At 39.8% G+C, this 24007-nt stretch overlaps 1 protein-coding gene and 1 pseudogene across 1 annotated transcript in view; one reads left to right on the top strand and one right to left on the bottom strand.

Moving 5' to 3' along the window:
- LOC129657501 (sperm-tail PG-rich repeat-containing protein 2-like) overlaps nucleotides 1–10736 on the top strand; it is a 98799-nt gene extending 88063 nt beyond the window's left edge. The window contains exon 3 of the mRNA XM_055587751.1: nucleotides 10162–10736. Within this exon, the coding sequence (XP_055443726.1) occupies nucleotides 10162–10226 (65 nt within the window). The 3' untranslated portion in view covers nucleotides 10227–10736. The remainder of the gene's footprint in view (nucleotides 1–10161) is intronic.
- Nucleotides 10737–12338: 1602 nt separating this feature from the next.
- On the bottom strand, nucleotides 12339–14161 carry LOC129657385 (DNA fragmentation factor subunit alpha-like; annotated as a pseudogene).
- Between the last annotated feature and the right edge of the window lie 9846 nt (nucleotides 14162–24007).

Here is a 24007-nt window from a genome sequence, read left to right as displayed (position 1 = left end):
ATTGGAGAAGGAAATGGCAACCCACTCCAGTGTTCTTGCCTGGAGAATCCCAGGGATGGGGGAGCCTGGTGAGCCGCCATCTCTGGGGTCACACAGAGTCAGACATGACTGAAGCGACTTAGCAGCAGCAGCATATATAGGTCTTTAGTTTGTTTAGGTAGATATACTCCTAACTATTTTGTTCTTTTTGTTGCAATGGTGAATGGAATTGTTTCCTTAATTTCTCTTTCTGTTTTCTCATTGTTAGTGTATAGGAATTCAAGGGATTTCTGTGTGTTGATTTTATATCCTGCAACTTTACTATATTCATTGATTAGTTCTAGTAATTTTCTGGTGGAGTCTTTAGGGTTTTCTATGTAGAGGATCATGTCATCTGCAAACAGTGAGAGTTTTACTTCTTTTCCGATCTGGATTCCTTTTATTTCTTTTTCCACTCTGATTGCTGTGGCCAAACTTCCAAAACTATGTTGAATAGTAGTGGTGAGGGTAGGCACCCTTGTCTTGTTCCTGACTTTAGAGGAAATGCTTTCAATTTATCACCATTGAGGATAATGTTAACTGTGGGTTTGTCAGATATAGCTTTTATTATATTGAGGTATGTTCCTTCTATTCCTGCTTTCTGGAGAGTTTTTTTTTTTTATCATAAATGGATGTTGAATTTTGTCAAAGGCTTTCTCTGCATCTATTGAGATAATCATATGGTTTTTATTTTTCAATTTGTTAATGTAGTGTATTACATTGATTGATTTACAGATATTGAAGAATCCATGCATCTCTGGGATAAAACCCACTTGGTCATGATGTATGATCTTTTTAATATGTTGTTGGATACTGTTTGTCAGAATTTTGTTAAGGATCTTTTCATCTATGTTCATCAGTGATATTGGCCTGTAGTTTTGTTTTGTTTTTTTGTGGCATCTTTGTCTGATTTTGGTATTAGGGTGATGGTGGCCTCATAGAATGAGTTTGGAAGTTTACCTTCATCTGCAATTTTCTGGAAGAGTTTGAGTAGGATAGGTGTTAGCTCTTCTCTAAATTTTTGGTAGAATTCAGCTGTGAAGCCGTCTGGACCTGGGCTTTTGTTTGTTGGAAGATTTCTGATTACAGTTTCAATTTCTGTGCTTGTAATGGGTCTGTTAAGATTTTCTATTTCTTCCTGGTCCAGTTTTGGAAAGTTGTACTTTTCTAAGAATTTGTCCATTTCTTCCAAGTTGTCCATTTTATTTGCATATCGTTGCTGGTAATAGTCTCTTATGATCCTTTGTGTTTCTGTGTTGTCTGTTGTGATCTCTCCATTTTCATTTCTAATTTTATTGATTTGATTTTTCTCCCTTTGTTTCTTGATGAGTCTGGCTAATGGTTTGTTAATTTTATTTATCTTCTCAATGAACCAGCTTTTGGCTTTGTTGGTTTTTGCTATGGTCTCTTTTGTTCCTTTTGCATTTATATCTGCCCTAATTTTTAAGATTTCTTTCCTTCTATTAACCCTGGGGTTCTTCATTTTTTCCTTTTCTAATTGCTTTAGGTGTAGAGTTATGTTATTTATTTGACTTTTTTCTTGTTTCTTGAGGTAAGCCTATATTGCTATGACCCTTCCCTTTAGCACTGCTTTTACAGTGTCCCATAGGTTTTGGGTTGTTGTTTTCATTTTCATTCATTTCTGTGCATATTTTAATTTCTTTTTTGATTTCTTCTGTGATTTGTTGGTTATTCTGCAGCGTGTTGTTCAGCCTCCATATATTGTAATTTTTAATAGTTTTTTTCCTGTAATCTTACTGCACTGTGGCCAGAAAAGATGCTTGCAATGATTTCAAGTTTTTTAAATTTACCAAGGTTAGATATGTGGCCCAGGATGTGATCTATCATGGAGAAGGTTCCGTGTGTGCTTGAGAAAAAGGTGAAATTCATTGTTTTGGGGTGAAATGGCCTATAGATATCAATTAGGTCTAACTGGTCTATTGTATCATTTAAAGTTTGTGTTTCCTTGTTAATTTTCTGTTTAGTTGATCTATCCATAGGTGTGAGTGGGGTATTAAAGTCTCACACTATTATTGTGTTATTGTTAATTTCTCCTTTCATACTTGTTAGCATTTGTCTTACATATTGTGGTGCTCCTATGTTGGATGCATATATATATTTATAATTGTTATATCTTCTTCTTGGATTGATCCTTTGATCATTATGTAGTGTCCATCTTTGTCTCTTTTCACGGCCTTTGTTTTAAAGTCTATTTTATCTGATATGTTTGCTTTCTTTTAGTCTCTGTTTGCATGGAATATCTTTTTCCAGCCCTTCGCTTTCAGTCTGTATGTGTCCCTTGTTTTGAGGTGGGTCTCTTGTAGACAACATATATAGGGGTCTTGTTTTTGTATCCATTCAGCCAGTCTTTGTCTTTTGGTTGGGGCATTCAACCCATTTACTTTTAAGGTAGTTATTGATAAGTATGATCCCATTGCCACTTACTTTCTTGTTTTGGGTTCAAGTTTATACACCCTTTCTGTGTTTTCTGTCTAGAGAAGATCCTTTAGCATTTGTTGGAGAGCTGGTTTGGTGGTGCTGAATTCTCTCAGCTTTTGCTTGTCTGTAAAGCTTTTGATTTCTCCTTCATATTTGAATGAGATCCTTGCTGGGTACAGTAATCTGGGCTGTAGGTTATTTTCTTTCATTGCTTTAAGTATGTCCTGCCATTCCCTTCTGGCATGAAGAGTTTCTATTGAAAGATCAGCTGTTATCCTTATGGGTATTCCCTTGTGTGTTATTTGTTGTTTTCCCCTTGCTGTTTTTACTATTTGTTCTTTGAGTTTGATCTTTGTTAATTTGATTAATATGTGTCTTGGGGTGTTTTACCTTGGGTTTTGAGACTCTCTGGGTTTCTTGGACTTGGGTGATTATTTCCTTCCCCATTTTAGGGACATTTTCAACTATTATCTTAAGTATTTTCTCATGGTCTTTCTTTTTGTCTTCTTTTTCTGGGACTCCTATGATTCGAATGTTGGGGCATTTAACATTGTCCCAGAGGTCTCTGAGGTTGTCCTCATTTCTTTTAATTCTTTTTTCTTTTTTCCTCTCTGTTTCATTTATTTCTACCATTTTATCTTCTACCTCACTTATCCTGTCTTCTGCCTCAATTATTCTACTGTTGGTTCCCGCCAGAGTGTTTTTGATCTCATTTATTGCATTATTCATTATATATTGACTCTTTTTTATTTCTTATAGGTCTTTGTTAAACCTTTCTTGCATCTTCTCAATCCTTGTCTCCAGGCTATTTATCTGTAACTCCAATTTGTTTTCAAGGTTTTGGATCATTTTCACTATCATTATTCTGAATTCTTTATCAGGTAGATTCCCCATCTCTTCCTCTTTTGTTTGATTTCGTGACATTTATCCTGTTCCTTTACCTGCCAGGTATTTCTCTGCCTTTTCGTCTTGTTTATATTGCTGTGTTTGGGATGGCCTTTCTGTATTCTGGCAGTTTGTGGTTTCTCTTTATTGTGGAGGTTCCTCACTGTGGGTGGGGTTGGACAGATGGCTTGTCAAGGTTTCCTGGTTAGGGAAGCTTGTGTTGGTGTTCTGGTAGATGGAGCTGGATTTCTTCTCTCTGGAGTGCAATGAAGTGTCCAGTAATGAGTTATGAGATGTCAGTGGGTTTGGTGTGACTTTGGGCAGCCTGTATCTTGGAGCTCAGGGCTATGTTCCTGTGTTGCTAGAGAATTTGCATGGTATGTCTTGCTCTGGAACTTGTTGGCCCTTGGGTGGTGCTTGGTTTCAGTGTAGGTATGGAGGTGTTTGATGAGCTCCTATTGATTAATGTTCCCTGGATTCAGAAGTTCTCAAATGTTCTCAGGATTTGGACTTAAGCCTCCTGCCTCTGGTTTTCAGTCTTATTCTTACAGTAGCCTCAAGACTTCTCCATCTATACAGCACTGATGATAAAACATCTCGGTTAATGATGAAAAGTTTCTCCACAGTAGGGACACTGAGAGAGGTACACAGAGTTACATGGAGAAGAGAAGATGGAGGAGGGAGCTAGAGGTGACCAGTAGGAGAAGAGGGGGAATCAAAAGGGGAGAGAGCAAGCTAGCCAGTAATCACTTCCCTATGTCCCAAGCTAGCCAGTAATCACTTCCCTATGTGCTCTCCACAGTCTGGATCCCTCAGAGATGTTCACAGAGTTACACAGAGAAGAGAAGAGGGAGGAAGAAGACAGAGGTGGCCAGGAAAATAAAAGGGGGAATTGAAAGAGACAGATCCAGCCAGTAATCAGTTCCTAAAGTGTTCTCCACAACCCGGAACACACAAAGAGATTCACAGAGTTGGGTAGAGAAGAAAAGGGGGAGGGAGGAGATAGAGGCAGCCTGGTGGAGAAAAAGAGTCAAAAGGGGGAAAGTGCAATCAGGCCAGTGATCTCACTCCCAAGTAAAAATGGGTACTGAAGATTTGTTTCTTAAAGGTACAAAATTGATAACAAATACCAAAAAGCAAAGATTAAAAATCTAGAGTAGAGGTTAGATTCTCAAAAATACAATATTAAAAAAAAGTCACAAAAATTATAATATATATATATATATATATGAAGTTTGCTTTAAAAATAGGGTCTCTTTTTGGCAAGGTAATAGTAGGTTATAAAAATGAAAATTAAAGGAGTAATAGGGGACTTAAAAATGAAAAAAATTTTTTTCAAATAAAAAAATGATAATAGTAAAAATATATCTAGGACTTTCTCTGGAACTGTTGTGGACAATGTGGGGTCAGTTCATTTTCAGATAGTTCCTTGGTCCAGCTTGTACTTCTCAAGATGTATAGGCCCCTTCCTATGTAGTCTGTGCTAACTACAGAGTTTTAATCTATTGCACCTGTTACTTCCAAAGTAGTTCCCTCTGTTTATTTTAGCTTCTTCTGTTTGCTGGTCTCTTCAGTGTCTGATTTCCACCCTGACACGGGGGCGGTGGTGGTCACTTTTTTTAGGCTCACTTGTTCAGTCGTGCTGTGTGGAGGGAGGAACACTGCAAACAAATATCACTGGCGTGTGCTCACAGTGATTCAGCCATACTGGGTTTGCCCCCACTCACAGTGTGTGTGGTTTCCCAGTCTACACTGCTCAGGGTCTAGGCTGCTCTGGCAGGAACTGTCTGATGCTGGCCCTGGGTTTCATGCACTCCCCAGGTCAAAGCCACTCAGGTTCAGGTTCTCGGATACTCCACAAAGGTGCAGACTTGGTTGGGCCAGCATTTTGTGCCCGTCCCAGGTCCAAGCAGCTCAGGTGACCAGGTGCTTGGCGAGCACAGTTGCCCCCAGTTGAAGGCTGTGACTTATCGCCTCCCCCATCCCAGCTGCTCGGTTTTCTGGGTGTACAACAGGCACACATTCTCAGGTGTGCTCTGTGTCTCTTCTGGAGAGCTGATCTCTGGCTCTGACCCTCCCGGGGGAGGTCGACCATCCAGAATCCCAAGAAGTCTTGGTTAGCAATGAAGTCTGCTAGCAGTTTGGTATAGGATGCCTCTGGGGCTGTGATTGCCCACTTCCGGCTCTGGCTGCCCTTGCCTGCCTGTCTCTGGAGGGGGTGGGCCGGTCCTCAGCCAGCTAGCTCTGCTCAGTCCTTTATTCTGTGAGTGGGCCTGGTGGTGGCTTCAGTTCATTTCAGTTCAGTCGTGCCCGACTCTTTGTGACCCCATGAATTGCAGCACACCAGGCCTCCCTGTCCGTCACCAGCTCCCAGAGTTTATCCAAACTCATGTCCATTGAGTCGGTGATGCCATCAAACCATCTCATCCTCTGTCATCCCCTTCTCCTGACCCCAATCCCTCCCAGTATAAGGGTCTTTTCCAATGAGTCAACTCTTCGCATGAGGTGGCCAAAGTATTGGCGTTTCAGCTTCAGCATCATTCCTTCCAAAGAACACCCAGGACTCATCTCCTTTAAGATGGACTGATTGGATCTCCTTGCAGTTCAAGGGCCTCTCCACACACCACAGTTCAAAAGCATCAATCCTTCAGCCCTCAGCTTTCATCACAGTCCAACTCTCACATCCACACATGACCACTGGAAAAACCATAGCCCTGACCAGACGGACCTTTGTTGGCAAAGTAATGTGTCAGCTTTTTAATATGCTATCTTGGTTGGTCATAACTTTCCTTCCAAGGAGTAAGCGTCTTTTAATTTCATGGCTGCAATCACCATCTGCAGTGATTTTGGAGCCCCCAAAAATAAAGTCTGACACTGTTTCCCCATCTGTTTGCCATGAAGTAATGGGACCAGATGCCATGATCTTCGTTTTCTGAATGTTGAGCGTTAAGCCAACTTTTTCACTCTCCCCTTTCACTTTCATCAAGAAGCTTTTTAGTTCCTCTTCACTTTCTGCCATAAGGGTGGTCTCACCTGCATATCTCAGGTTATTGATATTTCTCCCAGCAATCGTGATTCCAGCTTGTGCTTCTTCTAGCCCAGGGTTTCTCATGATGTACTCTGCAAAGAAGTTAAATAAGCAGGGTGCCAATATACAGCCTTGAGGAACTCCTTTTCCTATTTGGAACCAGTCTGTTGTTCCATGTCCAGTTCTAACTGTTGCTTCCTGACCTGCATACAGATTTCTCAAGAGGCAGGTCAGGTGGTCTGGTATTCCCATCTCTTTCAGAATTCTCCACAGTTTATTGCGATCCATACAGTCAAAGGCTTTGGCATAGTCAATAAAGCAGAAATAGATGTTTTTCTGGAACTCTCTTGCCTTTTCCATGATCCAGCAGATGTTGGCAATTTGATCTCTGGTTCCTCTGCCTTCTCTAAATCCAGCTTGAACATCTGGAAGTTCGCGGTTCACGTATTGCTGAAGCCTGGCTTAGAGAATTTTGAGCTTTACTTTACTAGCATGTGAGATGAATGCAATTGTGCGGTAGTTTGAGCATTCTTTGGCATTGCCTTTCTTTGGGATTGGAATGCAAACTGACCTTTTCCAGTCCTGTGGCCACTGCTGAGTTTTCCAAATTTGCTGGCAGATTGAGTGCAGCACTTTAACAGCATCATCTTTCAGGATTTTAAAGAGCTCAACTGGAATTCCATCACCTCCATTAGCTTTGTTCATAGTGATGCTTTCTAAGGCCGACTTGACTTCACATTCCAGGATGTCTGGCTCTAGGTGAGTGATCACACCATCATGATTATCTGGGTCATGAAGATCTTTTTTGTATAGTTCTTCAGTGTATTCTTGCCACCTCTTCTTAATATCTTCTGCTTCTATTAGGCCCATACCATTTGTGTCCTTTATCAAGCCCATCTTTGCACGAAATGTTCCATTGATATCTCTAATTTTCTTGAAGAGATCTCTAGTCTTTCCCATTCTGTTGTTTTCCTCTATTTGTTTGCATTGATTGCTGAGGAAGGCTTTCTTGTCTCTCCTTGCTATCCTTCGGAACTCTGCATTCAAATGGGAATATCTTTCCTTTTCTCCTTCGTGTTTTGCTTCTCTTCTTTTCACAGCTATTTGTAAGGCCTCCTCAGACAACCATTTTGCTTTTTTGCATTTCTTTTCCATGGGGATGGTCTTGATCCCTGTCTCCTGTACAATGTCATGAACCTCTGTGCATAGTTCATCAGGCACTCTGTCTATCAGATCTAGTCCCTTAATTCTCTTTCTCACTTCCACTGTGTTAGGGCTTTTCACGGAATAGCTATATCACAGTCTGGGTTGCTATCTCAAGCTAAAACCCTCAGATTTCCCTCGGGGCATTCATGCTTGGTCCTTACCCTCAGCAATGCAGCCCGCACCTCCCTGTCCATCCCCCACTTGCTAGTAGGGATGCAAGCGTCTGGGCTGCTGCTCCTCTGGGAGTTGCTGTTAGGCACGTAATCTGTGGGTTTTAATTATTTATTTATTTTTCCTCCTGATTATTTTGCCCTCTGAGATTCCAAAGCTTGCCACAGACCCGCCAGAGAGAGTGTTTCCTGGTGTTTGGAAACGTCTCTCTTTTTTAAGCCTCCCTTCCGAGGATGTATCTGTCCCTACATCTTTTGTCTCTCTTTATTTTTTATATTTTGTCCTACCTCCTTTCAAAGACAATGGGGTGCCTTCTGGGTGCCTGATGTCCTCTGCTAGCATTCAGAAGTTGTTTTGTGAAATTTGCTCAGGATTCAAATGTTCTTTTGATGAATTTGTGGGGGAGAAAGTGGTCTTCCTTCCTATTCCTCCGCCATCTTAGGACTGCCTCCCAAAGTCTTCTTAAGGTATATTATTTTTTATGATGTCTTGTGGGTCTAAACATTATACATTACTAGTGTGTTTGTTTTTTATTGCTGTATATAACAAATTATCACAAACTCAGTGGCTTAAACCAAACCCCTTTATTAGCCCACAGTTCTGTTGGTCAGAAGTCTGGACATCTCATTGAGGGTATATGGTTAACCTCTCAAAAAGGTTGAAAAATCAGTGTTGGTGAAACTAGACTCTTACTTTAAGGTTCCAGGGAAATATCTGTCCCCACATTCATTCAAGCTGTTGACTGAATTAAGGTCTTCATGGTTTTAGGATTGGGGGTCCCTGTTTCTTTGCTACAGTCAACCAGTGGGCTACTCTGAGCTCTGGTTGAATGCAACCTGCCTGCATACCTTGGCACATGGCTTCCTCTATCCTTAAGCTAGGAGAGGCATATCAAAATCTTACTGTGCTTCAGATATTTGACTGACTCATCTGCCACTAGGTAGAGAAAACTCTACTTTTAAAAGACTCACCTAATTGGGTCACGTTCATCCAATAATCCAGAGAAGGCAGTGGCACCCCACTCCGGTACTCTTGCCTGGAAAATCCCATGGACGGAGGAGCCTGGTGGGCTGCAGTCCGTGGGTTGCAATGAGTTGGACATGACTGAGCGACTTCACTTTCACTTTTCACTTTCATGCATTGGAGAAGGACATGGCAACCCACTCCAGTGTTCTTGCCTGGAGAATCCCAGGGACGGGGGAGCCTGGTGGGCTGCCGTCTCTGGGGTTGCACAGAGCCGGACATGACTGAAGTGACTTAGCAGCAGCAGCAACATCCAATAATCTCCATATTTTAAGATCAATTGTTGTTTAGTTTCTAAGTTGTGTCTAACTCTTTGAGACCCCGTGGACTGTAGCTGTCCAGGCCCCTCGGTCCATGGGATTTTCCAGGCAAGAACACTAGAGTAGGTTGCCATTTCCTTCTCTAGGGGATCTTCCCAACCCATGGATCGAACCCACATTGCCTGCATTGGCAAGCAGATTCTTTACCACTGATCCACCAGGGAAGATCCATTGACTGATACTTCAATTACATCAACAAAAATTCCTTCATAGTAGTTGACAGATTAGTGCTTGTTTCGTTAACCAGGAGATAGGAATCTTGGAATGATATATTTAAAATTCTGCTTATCAGAATTAGCTTACTCAATATAGTGAACACATTCCTCACTTTTTCCTTCTTTTGATGTCATTATATCTCTAATTTATTTGTATATAGGACTTGACATTTCTCCATTAGTGCTGGTTAAGACATTTTAGTTATTTGATTTTTGTGTTTTTTCCCTTCCATATTTCACTTGTGTTTTAAATTTTAAATATTGACAGTGATTGTTCAGCACTTGAAAATTATCATTCAATTGTATTTTAGCTTCCATTGTTTCTGTATAGAATTCAGAATCACCTAAATGTTGTCCATCTAACTATTGCTTCCTTGAAGATAATGTATATTTGTTTTCAAGATAGTTTAAATATGTTTCTTTTTCTTCAGTTTATAACAGTTTTACTATGATGAACCTAGGTATGATTTTCTATATATTTATCCTGATACATATATACGCTGTTTTTTGAGTTTATGCCTTGATGTCTCCCCCCCACCCCAAATTTGGAAAGTTCTGTCAAACAAACAAATATATTTTTTGCTTCCAGGAGTTTAAAGGCAGAAATGGAAAATAGGTAGGAGAAAATATTAAAAATGTATAAACAAATTTATAGATTATTTTTAAGTGAGCTGTAAATATATTGAACAAATTAATGTTATCTGATCATCTTAACCATTTTAAGTGTATAGTTCTGTGGTATTAAATACATCCATTTCTTCAACCATTATTGCCATCCATCTTCAGAACTCTTTCCATCTTTTAAAACTGAAACTCTGTAGTCATTAAACAATTACTCCCATTGTCCCTCCCACAGCATCTACAAATCTGAGACTTGAGGGGAAATGGATGTCTTCCGCAGTATATACTATGGGCATGTGAATCTTAAAGAAGAAAGAAAAAAGAAACAAATCTGGGGGTTTGAATATGAGCTCCATCTGTTGTAATTTTACTTCTGAGTAGGACTTCCCTGGTGGCTTAGACGGTAAAGCATCTGCCTACAATGCGGGAGACCCGGATTCAATCCCTGGGTTGGGAAGATCCTTTAGAGAAGGAAATGGCCACCCACTCCAGTACTCTTTGCTGGAAAATCCTATGGATGGAGGAGGGTGGTAGGCTACAGTCCATGGGGTCGCAAAGAATAGGACACGACTGAGCAATTTCACTTCCCTTCAGTACCAGCTTTGTCACTGGCCAGATTACTAACCCTGGGTTCCTGTCTAGCTTACATGTTCATCACAGCTTGTGTTGTCTTGTTGGTTGAAAGAAATCAGAATGCACCAGACATAAGTTATACTAGTCCTTGAAAGACCATTGCAAAATGAAAAGAATGTTCTGAGAATAATGTGATATTAGCATTAGGGTTGGGGAGAAGTGTAAGAGTACAGGATATTGAATAAAGTGCATTTTCTTGATTTGAAGATGCCATAGAGTGCCCAGCACAGTCAATAAGCAAACTCACATCATGCGATTTTGTGAAAATGAGTGTGAATAGAATTTCCTACAGTGTTTTGGAAAAGAGAAAAATACAATGTATACACAATGTCTAAACATTAGAATACTTTCTAGTTCTCAACAGCAACATTAGAAACTATAAGACTGTGCACAATGCCTTTCAAATGCCCAGAGAAAATAATTTCCAATCCAGAATTCTCTTCTCACCCACAGGATCAATCTAGCATGAAGTTAACCTTCATTTAAAAAAAAGGAGGTTTTCAGATACACAGGTTCTCACCAAATTTATCTTCCCTAAACACTTTTTCAACAAATTACCAGAGGATGTGTACCCCCAGGCAAGGGTGCCATGAATGCAGAAGACACAAGATCCAGGATTCAATACAGAAAAAGGACGAAGGAATTCCCAGGATATTGCTACAGATAAATCCTAGAAGGCAGCCAAGCATCAGACCTTAGCAGAAGGGCAAAACAAGAGTAGTGTCTCCAGGAATAAAATGAATATTATAAGTTACCTGTTATGCTTGACTATAGAAGAGTTATAGATGATATTTTATATTATTGATAGGGTCTATAGGCATGCTAGGAGCTTCCCTGGTGGCTCAGATGATAAAGAATCTTGCAATGTGGGAGGCCTGGGTTCGATCCCTGGGTTGGGAAGATCCCCTGGAGGAGGGCATGGCAACCCACTCCAGTATTCTTGCCTGGCGAATCCCCACAGACTGAGGAGCCTGGTGGGCTGTGGTCCATGGGGTTGCAAAGAGTCAGACATGACTGAGTGACTAAGCACTGCACAGCATAGGCATGCTAAATACATGGAAAAGCAAAGAAGAAAGAAAAGTTCTCGAAGAACTTAAAATGGACCCGGAAAGACAGTGAAATGAGTGGCACAGCTATGAACAATATTTGTGTATTCATAATATGAACACTAAATATCAGTTTTAAGTGGGTCTACCGATTATATCTAATTATTACAACGTTTTGGTCAGAAATTATAATTTTCAAGTCTTAATTTAACATGTTGAAAAGAGTCTGTCATGTCCGACTCTTTGAGACTCCATGGACTATACAGTCCATGGAATTCTCCAGGCCAGAATACTGAGTGGGTAGCTTTTCCCTTCTCCAGGGGATCTTCCTGAAACAGGAATCAAGCCCAGGTCTCCTGCATTGCAGGTGGATTCTTTACCAGCTGAGCTACTAAGGAAGCCCAATTTAACACATTAGTGGTGGTGGTCGTGGCGGCAGCGGCGGTTTGGTTGCTAAGTTGTGTCCAACTCTTGTGACCCCATGGACAGAGGAGCCTGACAGGTTACAGTCCATGGGATTCTCCAGGCAAGAATACTGGAGTGGGTTGCCATTTCTTTCTCCAAGGGATCTTCCCAACCCAGGAATCAAACCCCGGTCTCCTGAACTGTAGGCAGATTCTTTACCAACTGAGCTACAAGAGAAGTTTTGCATGTAATGATGGGCAAATTGGCAGCTATAATTCAGGGTCTGCAGAGGTGAAAAAATCCCGATACAAGTGTCTCCCTCCAAAGGTCAGGGTCCCTGGTGCTTGCCCACGTCCAGATCCAGACCAGACAAACTCAGCTCTGGGGCAGATTTCTCCTTCAGCGCTAAGAGGATCTGGCTTGCAGGCATAATGTCGGAGGAGCGCTTTCTAACGCCCGTGTCAGCAGCGTCCCTTTCATTCCCGAGGTCAGCTCTGGACTCTTGCTGCTTCAACAAGATGCTGCCTTCCTTCTCCAAAGCTTGGAGGTAAAGTTCCATGAGCTGTCTGGACTGACGGGCTTCCTCTTTCTGGTCAAGCACCCGCTGGAGGGTGTTCTGGAGCCCCTAGACTACCACATGATTTTGACCGAGTTCCTGAGGCAGCTCCGAACATGGGACATCAGTGAGCATCTGGAGCTCCTCCTTGGACATCAGGATGATGCTGGATAGGTCTTCCTTCAGCTGCCTGGCCATGTTCTTCCACTTCAGCCCTGCCCCCTGTCTGTTTCATCTCTGTGGAAGGACTCTTGGGTTATCCAAGCTGTACCTCCATCTGAATTGTGTGTACACTTCTCATTCCCAGCCAATGCCACAAACAGTATTGGCAGGAAGACACAGGAAGTAATCATTGTCATCCACTATGGTGCCATCCTCTTCCAGGACCAGGGTGACTGGCGCCTGGGACTTATCCATGGCCAGAATGTCACAAGCCTTGTTCCTCAGCTCCTCGAGGCATGAGGCCGCCATGCCGTGCTGTTCGCGGCTGTTGTTGCAGCGCAGCAGACACTGCTTTAGAGCCCAGATCTCGCTGGGTTCTGGAGCTGCAGGGCTACTGGCCACCTCCATTCTCTTCAGGGTGGGACCAGACTGACACGGAGAAGTCAGGTAGTCTGGGGCGCTGGCGTCTTCCTCAACTCCACCCCCCACGGCATGCTGGGAAATGGAGCTGAGCAACCAGGGAAGCCCAATTTAACACGTTAGGTTCAGATAATCCTGTTCCTAAAGCTTAATCATTTCCATGCAGTAGAGTACTACAGTTGAATACATGAAAAATATGTTTTAGTCAGATATAATATTCTTTTCAAGCAAGCCGTGTTGAATTTGTGGAGCAGATCCTTTTCAGAAATGCTACACTGTTCTAAAATTAAATTAAAATTCAAACACTTGGAACATAGAAATTAACTCAATTTATATTAGAAGATATAATAAAAGATTTTACATAGTTCAATGTAGGATAATTGTTATATAAAGTGTATCTAGATGATTCTGCAAATTTATTAAAACTCAATACTGTATGATATGATAGTTTTATATGGTAGCGTTCCAGAAAGCTCATATTATCCAATTTGCTATAATTGTTGGAACTGCATTTCAATTAAACACTTAGCAATTTCCTTGTTCTTTTTGAAATATTTTGAAACCCATTAGTGTGTCAGTGACTTGGCATTGCTCTCTAATTGCAATAGATTTCGAGTGATAAAAATTGATTTTTTTGTAGCGTACTTTGTAGAGTCAGCATTGGTTACCTGAATACATTACAATTCTCTTAAAATATTATTTGATGTTGCTAGAAGGTTTCATTGTCTGAATTCAAGATTATATATGCAGATTATTCTTCACTGCAGAGTGATTTGTATTTTGAGGAAATGTAATGAAATGTGAAATCCTAGGAAATATTAGGATATTGAAAACATTTTAAAAGCCTCTTTACATATAAAGCTAAATTTTGCCATCATAGGTTCAGTGTATCTGTTAGCATTTTAGGGATCATAGATGTAATTTTTGTTATAAGTATATTACAAAGCAATAACAGAAACATTAAATTTATAATTTCAGAGGACAAACCTTTATCTAATTATAATCAGTAACTTCCACACCATGTACTTTTTATAATAAAAACATTTATTATATTAAAACATTATAGAAAGTACAAAATTATTACTTTATATCTCAAAGGTTTTTTTTATAAACACCCATATAACCATTATCAAATGAAGAAGTAGAACATTACAAGCATCCTTAACCCCCTACTTCTTTTGCCCCAAAGTAACCACTGTTCTGGTTTTTGACACCATTGGTTTATTTTCACTGTGTTTCAACTTTTATAAAAATTGAATATGGTGGGTTCTGTTTTGTGTCTGGCTTCTTTCGCTCAACCTTTCAATTTGTAGGCTGTAATCTATGTTGCTGCAAGTAGCAATAATTAGTTCATTCTCAGTATAATATATCACACTTTTTTTTTTTTCCATTTTGACTACTGATAGAAATTTAGGTTGTTTCTAGTTTAGTGCTTTTGTGAATAGTGTTAAAGTGGTTGTTGTTTAGTCACTTAGCTGTGTCCAACTCTTTGTGACCCATGGACTGGAGCACTCCAGGCTTCTCTGTCCATCATCATCTCCCAGAGCTTGCTCAATCTCATGTCCATTGAGTTGGTGATGGCTTCCAACCATCGCATCCTCTGTCGTCCCCTCCTCCTCCTGCCTTCAGTCTTTCCCAGCATCAGGGTCTTTTTCAGTGAGTCAGTTCTTTGCATCAGGTGGCCAAAGTACTGGAACTTCAGCATCAGTCCTTCCAATGAATATTCAGGGCTGATTTCCTTTAGGATGGATGGGTTGGATCTCCTTGCAGTACAAGGGACTCTCAAAAGTCTTCTTCAATATCACAGTTCAAGAGCATCAGTTCTTTGGTGCTCAGCCTTCTTTAAGGTCCAACTCTCACATCCATACATGACTACTGGAAAAACCATAGCATCATTTTTTTTTTCTCATTTTAGCCATTAGTCTTTAGGAGTATTACATTGAGTCTTTAATATGCATTTTCCTGATGGCTGATGAAGCTTAATATGGAGAAGGAAACCACCACCAGTGAAGTTTAATACCTTTGCATATATTTTTTGACTATTTGGATAATCTGTTGTAAACTGCCTTTTAATATCACTTGCATATTTATCTTTTAAATAATGTTATTATTGAGTTTTAGTAGTGTTTGGTATATTAGGTATATTTTATAGTTATACATAATGTAAACAAATCTCTATGATTACACTTTCACTTTCTTAATGATTTATACTGATGGATATAACTTTTTAATTTTGATATCAAATTTATTCATCTTTTCCCTACAGTTACTGCTTTTAGCATCCTATTTAAGAATTTATTCCTTATCATAGTTCTTAAATAATTTTTATAGAAGTTTTATTGTTTTGCTCTTCATAATTATTATCCCAGAGGTCTCTGAGACTATCTTAATTTCTTCTCATTCTTTTTTCTTTATACTGCTCTTCAGCAGTTATTTCCACCATTCTATCTTCCAGGTCACTTGACTGTTCTGCCTCAATTATTCTCCTATTGATTCCTTCTAGAGTATTTTTAATTTTGGTAATTGTGTTGTCATTGTTTATTCTTTATTTCTTCTAGGTCCTTGTAAAATGTGTTAAAAGTTTCTTGTATTTTCTTCATTCTGTTTTTGAGATTTTTGCATCATCTTTACTACATTGCTCTGAATTCTTTTTCAGAGAGTTTGTCTATTTTCTCTTTGTTTACTTGGTTTTTTGGATTTTTGCCTTGTTCCTTCACCTGCATGGTATTTCCCTGTCTTTCATTTTGTCTAACTCACTGGGTTTGAGGTCTCCTTTCCCCAGGCTGTAGGGTTGTACTTCTTGCTTTTGGTCTCTGTGCTGGTGTGTTGTATAGGCTTTGTGTTGGGAGGGACTTCTGCTTGCATTCTGGTGGGAGGAGGTGAGTTCTTTTCCTCTGATGGATAGGGTCGCGTGCGATGGTGTGTCTTGTGACGCCTGTGCAGCCTGTCTGCTGCTGATGCATTTGTGTGTGCTTGTGTGAGGCATCCAGCACTGGGTACTACAGGCAGATGGGTGCGGCCAGATCTTGGATTTGGGTGGAGGCATTCATGGGAGTTCTCACTAATACCCCTTGGCATCGAGAGTTCTCTGACTGTCTAGTGTCCTGGACTTGGTGCTGCCACTGCTCTTTACAGTTCAGTTCAGTTCAGTCACTCAGTTGTGTCCTACTCTTTATCTATGATATTATTTAAGTGGATGCTGCACATATATTTATGGATGAGATTACCCTGTAATGGGCTTCCCTAGTAGCTCAGCTGGTAAAGAATCCACCTGTAATGGAGAAGATCTAGATTTGATCCTTGGGTTGGGAAGATCCCCTGGAGAAGGGAATGGATACCCACTCCAGTATTCTTGCCTGGAGAATTTCATGGACAGAGGAGCCTGGAAATCTATAGTCCATGGGGTTGCAAAGGATGAGACATGAGTGAGAGACATTCACTTCACTTACCCTGTAATATTCTTGAACTTGTTCTTATTAGTCTTTGTTAACAGACTTTAATCAGCTATTGCTCTATCTGTAAACAATTTTGAAATCTCAGTGGCTTAGACAGTAGTTTAAGCTATTATGCTACTTCTCTCTGCTTATAGTGTTTTCAGTATCATTCAGTTTTAAATATATCCTAATTTACCTTATAATATCTTCTTAGACCTATAAGTTTTTAAAAATTCTGTTTACGTTTCATAAATGTTTATAGCCTTATTAAAATTTGTACAGTTTTTTGGTGATTGAGTTTTAAATTTTGTAGTCTAGAAATTTGATCTATCTGTTGCTCATTTTTGGAAATCTCTTGAGGTTTGATTTAAAGCTGAATACTTACTATTTTTATAAATATTCCATTAACACTTAAAAATATGTATTTGCCAGTAGTTGTATGTAATGCTCTACCAATATCAGCTAGATTAATTAGCTTATTAATGAAATTTTCATGTCTTTTTTATCTTGCTTAATGTATTAATTACTTTGAGTAGTGTGTCAAAAATTCCCACTGTAGTGATATATTTTACAATTACTCCTCATGGTCTGTTCAATTTTTATGTAATAATTTTTGAATCAATACTTTTATGTGTCTACCAATTATAGCTGTCGGTTAAACTGAACCGTTTATCATGTTATAATGACCCTCTTAACTTGTGTGTTTCAGGTATAGCAGCCTTTTTTTTTTTGTTGTTAGAATTTATCTGGTATATCATTCTTCATTCTTCTACTTTCAACTGTTTTCTGACCATATGCTTTTATTTGTTGCCTTTTGTTGCTAACATATTCAGGAACTAGGTGGATTTTATGTTTATAACCGGATTGCAAAATCTGTATTTTCTGTTGTTTTCAATTTTCTGTATTTCTTTGTTTTCTTTCTTTTTTTTGGAAATGATTCAGGGCCTTCACACTATCTTCTACCCCCGACCCTACTTCATCTGTTTACTTTACTGGTGTGCAAGCTATTCTTACATTTTTATAAAATACCTTTGGTGTTGCTACACACACATTTACTTAATAAAATTTATATTTCATCAAGATCTTTGCTCTCCCAAACAATGCTTTAGCTTTCTTTACTTTTGTTTAACCTTACATATTATCTTATGCAATAAATTGCTGTTTAGATTCACCATTAATTATTATTTTCTTTAGTTTTTTTTTTTTTTTTTTTTTTACATTTCAGACATTCCTTCTACCATCACTTTTCTTCTTCTTGAAGTGTATCATTTAGAAACCCCTTTAGTGATAAATGCTGTGATAAGAGCACTTTTGTGGTAAATACTTTCATTTATTCATTCAAACTGGTTCATATTGTGTGCTGGGCATAAAGTAATATATGCAAAAATCTCTGCTCTCATGGAACTAAGAGTCTAGGAAGGGAGACAGGCAATAAGGAAGATAAAACATAAAACATATTGTATGTAGTATGTTACATTGTGTAGCAGAATAATAAAGCAGAAAAATGTGATATGAAATTTTAGATAGGAGGGTCAAACAACTTTTGAATCAGACCAAAAGAACTAAGAGAATATGAAGGTATATAATGAAAAAACACTGCAGACACAGGGAACAGATTTTACAAGAGAGACTGGCAAGTTCAACGTACAGGAGAGAAACAAGTAAGGCTCTAAGAGAAAGAATGATTTGCAGATTAGTATATGTGCCCAGAGATGTAGTGTACATCTTGATGACACTTTTCTCTGTAGGTCATGCTTCACAGTGAGATGGAAGGTTCTTAGAGGGTTCTGAAATGATAGTTGATATGATCTGTTTTAGCAGGTTCACTTTGTACATTATAGACTGGGGAACAGCAGATGTAGAATCAATAGGTTATTGTGATATCAGTGAGAGAAAATGGTAGCTTGGTGCAGAGTATTGACAATGAAGGTGGCAAGAAGTCAAGGCATTTTTTGAAGGTAAAGCTAGCTGATGGACTGTGGCATCCTGATGTAGGATGTGAGACAAGGGAGAAGCCAAGGATGAGTTAAGAGATTTAGGTCCAAACAACTGTCAGGAGATTTGCCGTTACCGAGATGAAAGCTTTCCCCAGGTGGCTGGCGCTAGCGGTAAAGAACCCAAGCCAGTGCAGGAGACATAGGAGACGTGGGTTTGATCCCTGGATCAGGAAGATCCCCTGGAGAAGGAGATGGCACCCCACTCCAGTGCCCTTGCCTGGAGAACCCCATGGACAGAGGAGCCTGTGGTCCTGGAGGGCTGTAGTCCATGGGGTTGCAGCGAGTCTGACACGACTGAAAGCGACTTAGCACAAGTAGCACAACTAGCACTCGCACTGGGATGAAAACAAATAGAAGAGATGATGATTTGGGAAAGATTGTTAGCAGCTTAATTTGGAACAAATTAACTTTACAAAATATATAAAAAATCTTTGTCGTTGTTGTTCAGTTACTAAGTCATGCCCCATTCTTTGTGACCTCATGGAATGCAGCACGCCAGACTTCCCTGTCCTTCACTGTCTCCCAGAGTTTGCTCATGCTGATGTCCATTGAGTGGATGATGCCATCTAACCATCTCATCTTCTGTCATTTCCTTCTACTCCCACCCACAATAAATCCCAGCATCAGGTTCTTTTCCAATGACTCTGCTCTTCAGATCAGGTGGCCAAAGTATTGGCCAGCTTCAGCTTCAGCATCAGTCCTTCCATTGAATATTCAGGACTGATTTCCTTTAGGATGGACTTGTTGGATCTCCTTGCTGTCCAAGGGCCTCTTTTTTGTTGTTGTTGTTGTTGTTGGACTGTTTTGATTTTGCTTATGGGTATATGTGTATATTCAGTCACACTTTTCATTGTTGTTATAAACCTCTGCCTCTACATTGGGCTTTTGCAGTTATGTGGAGTTTTCCTTTCCCCCCTTTTTTCTTTCTTCTTCCGTTATTTTTTCTTTTCTCTTTTTTAATTTTTAAAAACCTATTATTTTTTTGTACATTTATTCCTTTGTTTGCCTTCCCTACTGTTTTTTCCTCTTTTTTTAAATTTTTATTTTATTTTTTAAATTTACAATATTGTATTGGTTTTGCCATATATCAAAATGAATCCACCACAGGTATACATGTGTTCCCCATCCTGAACCCTCCTCCCTCCTCCCTCCCCATACCATCCCTCTGGGTCGTCCCAGTGCACCAGCCCCAAGCATCCAGTATTGTGCATCGAACCTGGACTGGTGATTCGTTTCTTATATGATATTATACATATTTCAATGCCCTTTTCCCAAATCATCCCACCCTCTCCCTCTCCCACAGAGTCCAAAAGACTGTTCTGTACAAGGGCCTCTTAAGAGTCTTCTTCAACACCACAATTTGAAAGCATCAGTTCTTCAGCTCTCAGCTTTCTTTATGGTTCAACTCTCACATCCATGCATGACTACTGGAAAATGCATAGCTTTGGCTGTACAGACGTTTGTTGGCAAAGTGATGTCTTTGCTTTTTAATATGCTGTCTAGGTTGGTCATAGCTTTTCTTCCATGGAGCAAGCATCTTTTAATTTCAGGGCTGAAGTCACCATCCACAATGATTTTGGAGTCCAAGAAAATAAAATCTGCCACTGTTTCTAGTTTTTCCCCATCTATTTGCCTTGAAGTGATGAGACTAGATGCCATGTACTTAGTTTTTTGAATGTTGAGGTTTAAGCCAGCCTTTTCACTCTCCTCTTTCACCTTCATCAAGAGGCTCTTTAGTTCCTCTTTGCTTTCTGCCATTAGAGTGGTATCATCTACATGTCTGAGATGGTTGATATTTCTCCCAGCAGTCTTGATTCTAGTTTGTGATTCATCCAGGATAACATTTCTCATGATGTGCTCTGTGTATAAGTTAAATAAGCAGGGTGACAATAAACAACCTTGTCATACCCTTTTCTCAATCCTGAACTTGTCAGTTGTTCCATACATGGTTCTAACTGTTGCTTTTTGACCTCATATAGGTTTCTCAGGATGCAGGTGAGGTGGTCTGGTATTCCCATGTCTTGAAGAATGTTCCACAGTTTATTGTGATCCCCTTGATGAAAGTGAAAGAGGAGAATGAAAAAGTTGGCTTAAAGCTCAACATTCAGAAAACTAAGATCATGCAATCTGGTCCCATCACTTCATGGCAAAGAGATGGGGAAACAGTGGAAACAGTGTCAGACTTTATTTTTCTGGGCTCCAAAATCACTGCAGATGGTGACTGCAGCCATAAAATTAAAAGATGCGTACTCCTTGGAAGAAAAGTTATGACCAACCTAGATAGCATATTGAAAACAGAGACATTACTTTGCCAACAAAGGTCCGTCTAGTCAAGGCTTTGGTTTTTCCATTGGTCATGTATGGATGTGAGAGTTGGACTGTGAAGAAAGCTGAGCACCAAAGAATTGATGCTTTTGAACTGTAGTGTTGGAGAAGACTCTTGAGAGTCCCTTGGACTGCAAGGAGATCCAACCAGTCCATCCTAAAGGAGATCAGTCCTGGGTGTTCTTTGGAAGGAATGATGCTAAGGCTGAAACTCAAGTACTTTGGCCACCTCACATGAAGAGTTGACTCATTGGAAAAGACTCTGTTGCTGGGAAGGATTGGGGGCAGGAGGAAAAGGGAACTACAGAGGATGAAATGGCTGGATGGCATCACCAACTCGATGGACATGAGTTTGAGTAAACTCCGAGAGATAGTGATGGACTGGGAGGCCTGGCGTGCTGCGATTTATGGGATCACAAAGAGTCGGACACGACTGAGCAACTGAACTGAACACAGTCAAAGGCTTTAGCATAGGCAGTGAAGCAGAAGTAGATGTTTTTCTGGAATTATCTTCCTTTTTCTGTGATCCAATGGATGCTGACAATTTGATATCTGGTTCCTCTGCCTTTTCTAAATCCAGCTTGTACATCTGAAAGTTCTCAGTTCACATACTGTTGAAGCCTGACTTGAAGGATTTTGGGCAGTACCTTGCTCGCATGTGAAATGCGTGCCAAATCTTAATTCCATCCTTACAGTGTCAGTATAGTTTTGCTGGCTGTATCATTTTATTTGGTATTTAATTTCTCTTAGCACTCTAAAGAGTCCTTCTTTTAGCTTCAGACTTCCATTGCCATTGCTGATAATTTGGTCTTCAGATTAATTGTCGTCTTTTTATAAGTAATCTGTCTTCTGTACCTGCTTTTAAAATCTCTTTATCTTTCACATTGCTTACTGGTCTTCTCATGCCAGTATTCAGCATTCCTCTGTATGTAATTTTTTCCTTTTGTTGTAATCATTCAGGAATTTTCTTTGTCCTTAATTTTGACTGATTTGAATAGATATGATGGTTTTATTTATTTGTTCTGTTTGGATCTAGCTGAGCCCTTCAGTTTGAGTTCATATGCCTTTCTTTCATTCTCAGAAATTCCCAGCAATTGTATCTTCTTATATTGCCCTCTCCACCAGCTTCTTGCAGGTGGCACTAGTGGTAAAGAACCTGCCTGCTAGTGCAGGAGACAGAAGAGATGTGGGTTTTATCCCTGGGTTGAGAAGATCCCCTGGAGGAGGGTATGGCAACCCACTCCAGTATCCTTGCCTGGAGAATCCCTGGACAGAAAGAGCCTGGTGGGCTACAGTCCATAGGGTCACAAAGAGTCCAACATGACTGAAGAGACTTTAGCATGCATGCAGCTTCTTTTATTTTTTACTAACTAATGTTGGATCCTCTAGCTTCTAAATTACTTATTCTTTTAGTATCTTCTAACTTTTTTTATGATTCTGTTGTAAGATCTTGGAGCATAATTTGGCTCTTTTCCAGCCTAGTCATGCAAAAACTTTCTTTCTCCTATTCAAACCATGTATTTATGTTTTTGATTTACAGTCTGAGAAGTTCTATCTCTATTTTTATTTTTCATAAATTTCTGTTCTCATTTGATCCTACATTTTACAGGATTTTGTAGGTGTTAGCTTATCTGTCTTAGGACATTAAGTATTCTGATTTTAAACTATGATTCCGAATGATGCTTTTGCTTATTTGGTTATGAGTTGGTTTTTTAAGATATCCTTTTAATTGTCTTTCCTCAAATGTTTGTCAGTACTTGATTTTGTGTTCATTTTTGTAATTGAGATTTCTTGCTAGATAGATCAAATGATCTATCTTTCAAACTTGGCTGCTGTTTTCAAAATAAATACTGAATTGGATGGGACAGCAGAACTATAGATCCAGGTCAAAGTGCTGGCAATACTAGGACCCATGGTCACACAATTGTTAGACTCTGCAGAGTCTGTGCTGGACAGCCCTCCTGGGCCAGGGCAGGGGCTGCTGCTGTTAGGGCTCTGAATTGCTCTTTGAACGTGCTCCCCAGTAGGAAGGAAAGGTTGTTAATATGTGCCAATAAATGGGACACTTGGGCTTTGAGTCTTCACATACAGTGTTTCACTAGACATCTGAGACACTCTCTTGTGTCATTGTCCAAGGTTGTCGACTTTTGCTCTCTGTTCTTGTCACCTCCCCACGCCCACATCTGACCCAGCACAGGGCACAGACAGGTGGTTTCTTCAAGAAAGAAATGGTGGTACCTAATTGTCCTAGCTCGAACAACAACGTTGCCAGTTCTTCCTGAGTTGAATTCTGGGTCCTTCTTGCGCCTTCAGTGCTTCTCCTCTAGCCTGAGGTTTTCTTCAGTTGTATCTATTTTCAGTTCCTTAGGAATTTTTCATGCCCATTAACAAAAAGTGACATATATGTTTTTCATTTCTTGACTTTGCACCTTAGTCCTGACAGTTACTAAATTCGTTGTTACTATTCTTTAGGAGATATTTCCAGCTTTAGTAACTGTCAGTTTTAGAGTTGAAATACTATGATAGTATTTCAAGGTGTTCATTATTGCTATAATGGACTAGTATCCATTATATTGCTATAATAACTAGTATCTGGACTAGTCAAATTTTATGATATGTATATATATTTCAGTAATCTTTCTAGAAATATGATATGCAATATGAATACAAGGTTAGTATTGGTAAACAAAGTTGTATGTTTGGTATACAGGTATATTTATTTCAAAAACTGCAGTTCACTCAATTATTTATTTGTTCACTCACTCAGTCATGTCTACTCTTTGTGACCCCGTGTACTGCAGCACGCCAGGCTTCCCTGTCTGTAACCATCTTCTGGAGCTGGCTTAAACTCCTCCCAGAGCTTGTGCAAACTCATGTCCATCAGGTGAGTGATGCTATCCAACCATCTCATCCTCTGTCATTCCCTTCTCCTCTTGCCTTCAGTCTTTCCCAGCATCAGGGTCTTTTCCAATGAGTCAGCCCTTTTTTAGGTAGTCAAAGTATTGGAGTTTCAGCTTCAGCATCAGTCTTCCAATGAATATTCAGGTTTGATTTCCTTTAGGATTGATTGGTTTGACCTCCTTGCAGTCCAGGGGACTCTCAA

This window comes from Bubalus kerabau, chromosome 7 (assembly GCF_029407905.1).
Source record: "Bubalus kerabau isolate K-KA32 ecotype Philippines breed swamp buffalo chromosome 7, PCC_UOA_SB_1v2, whole genome shotgun sequence".
Classification (NCBI taxonomy): Eukaryota; Metazoa; Chordata; class Mammalia; order Artiodactyla; family Bovidae; genus Bubalus; species Bubalus kerabau.
This window is presented reverse-complemented; position numbering and strand designations above follow the sequence as displayed.